Raw genomic sequence first — 1,806 nt, 5'->3', positions numbered from 1 at the left:
TTCAGTCATGCTGCCTGTAAAATATCTTTACTCATTAATACTTTAGACCTGATTTCTATTTCTAATAATGTTTAAGGTGCTACAGTGTTTCTACTCCCCAGTAGAGATAATTTTGTATATTTTTAACATGTTTAGCCTACCTTTATCGAAGGTCACAGATGTTTTTAATTCTGATATCACAACAACAATTAATTAAATACAAACCTTTAGATTTATTCTGTATTTGTGCTTCAAACAGTTTCTCACCAGTGGGAATCTTTCTGCTCTTTGCTAAAGTTAATGTTCACTGTTTTATTTTGTGTTATAATTACGTAGTTTCTGTCGGTGGTTCAGCAAACAGATCTGACTTTCAGTTTTAACCAARCTTTTTATTTTCTTGTTGCAGTTCCGCTTTGGACAGAGTGGAGGAGACAAGGGTCCCGTTGTTTCTGCACAGGAAGCCCAGGCAGCAGCCATCTTGTCTCAGGCCAGGGTTAGTTCTGATTCTCATTTAATTTTTCCACAATGCAAACAGTTTTTCTAATAATTAGTGATGATTTGCAGTTATCCATTTAGGTCCATTGTTGCCTGTGTCACTGTTATGGCTACGTWCTTTCTTATTGGTTGACATGAGATGGTTTTTTATTTAAATTATTCAAATGCACCAACTGTAAAGAGATGRCTAATTAAATTAGGAAATGGAAAGACATCTAAATATTTTCAAAAGAAACTAGTACATAAGGGGTTTTAAGTAACAAATTTACCGTTTTTGTTTTTTTTTTGACAAAATTAAATATCAGTGGAGAAAAAATTTAAAATTGTTGCAGAAAGACAATTTCTTTGACTTAAACAAAACCATAATAAATAGCTATATGTCACTGTCATTATTGAGATTAAGATTTAATTTTTTTGCTTTCTGTAGATGGCTCTGAAGGGACCGCCTGGACCGATGGGATTCACAGGACGCCCAGGACCCCTGGTGGGTTAACGGCAACCAGCTACAGATCTGTTCATTTTATATCTGTTCTTTCATAAGCCTCTTTGTTCATTTTTTTACATCAAACTGTGCCATCATCAATGCCTGGGGAATTAAAAAAAGTTTGCTCTGATGATCTTGTTTTTCCTCAGGGAAATCCAGGAAGTCCAGGTTTGAAAGGCGAGAGTGGAGATCATGGTYCTCAGGTAAATCAGTCGTTTTACCAGACTGGTGAGTTCAGCGTACATGGATGTAAAACATCACTGACATTTTTTTTTTAGGGCCCCAGGGGTCCCCAGGGTTTGATGGGTCCTCCAGGMAAATCTGGAAGAAGAGTGAGTAAAATTACAGTTTTTTAAAGATATATRAAATATTTTATCCATGTCCATTTCACTCTATTTAATTTGTGTTTGTACAAGTATCACCCTCCAGAGCTACAGATCATAAACAGTGTTTCCTATATCCTGTTAACAGGGCCGTGCTGGTGCTGATGGTGCTAGGGGAATGCCAGGAGAGACTGGGACCAAGGTAAAGTTTTCCTCAATAATTTGGAATAATTAATCAAGTTTAACACAATTTTCCAGAACTCCAAAAACTAGCAGAATAATCTCAGCTTTTTCTTACCAATGTTTTGAAATAATATGAGTTTCCTAAAAATGATTGTTCTTGTTTCAGGGTGATCGTGGTTTTGATGGCCTTCCTGGTTTGCCTGGTGACAAAGGACACAGAGTAAGTTAAACTTTWGTAATAATATACATTTTTGCCATTATTTTAACATTAATGTTCTGTTCTGATACTGTCTTATTTGGAGCTTTTATTGCTTATAATTTTATAAACAGCTGTAGAATATC

The 1,806-nt window shown here is 35.5% G+C and overlaps 1 protein-coding gene across 1 annotated transcript in view; it reads left to right on the top strand.

Annotated features, from left to right (window-relative positions):
• The window catches only part of LOC103472947 (collagen alpha-1(V) chain-like), a 55,842-nt gene that overhangs the window by 35,407 nt on the left and 18,629 nt on the right, over positions 1-1,806 (top strand). Inside the window, exons 12-18 of the mRNA XM_017307377.1 lie at positions 6-16; positions 386-472; positions 902-958; positions 1,108-1,161; positions 1,237-1,290; positions 1,430-1,483; positions 1,631-1,684. Of these exons, the coding sequence (XP_017162866.1) occupies positions 6-16; positions 386-472; positions 902-958; positions 1,108-1,161; positions 1,237-1,290; positions 1,430-1,483; positions 1,631-1,684 (371 nt within the window). The remainder of the gene's footprint in view (positions 1-5; positions 17-385; positions 473-901; positions 959-1,107; positions 1,162-1,236; positions 1,291-1,429; positions 1,484-1,630; positions 1,685-1,806) is intronic.

This window comes from Poecilia reticulata, linkage group LG11, assembly GCF_000633615.1.
Source record: "Poecilia reticulata strain Guanapo linkage group LG11, Guppy_female_1.0+MT, whole genome shotgun sequence".
NCBI classification, from domain to species: Eukaryota; Metazoa; Chordata; class Actinopteri; order Cyprinodontiformes; family Poeciliidae; genus Poecilia; species Poecilia reticulata.
This window is presented reverse-complemented; position numbering and strand designations above follow the sequence as displayed.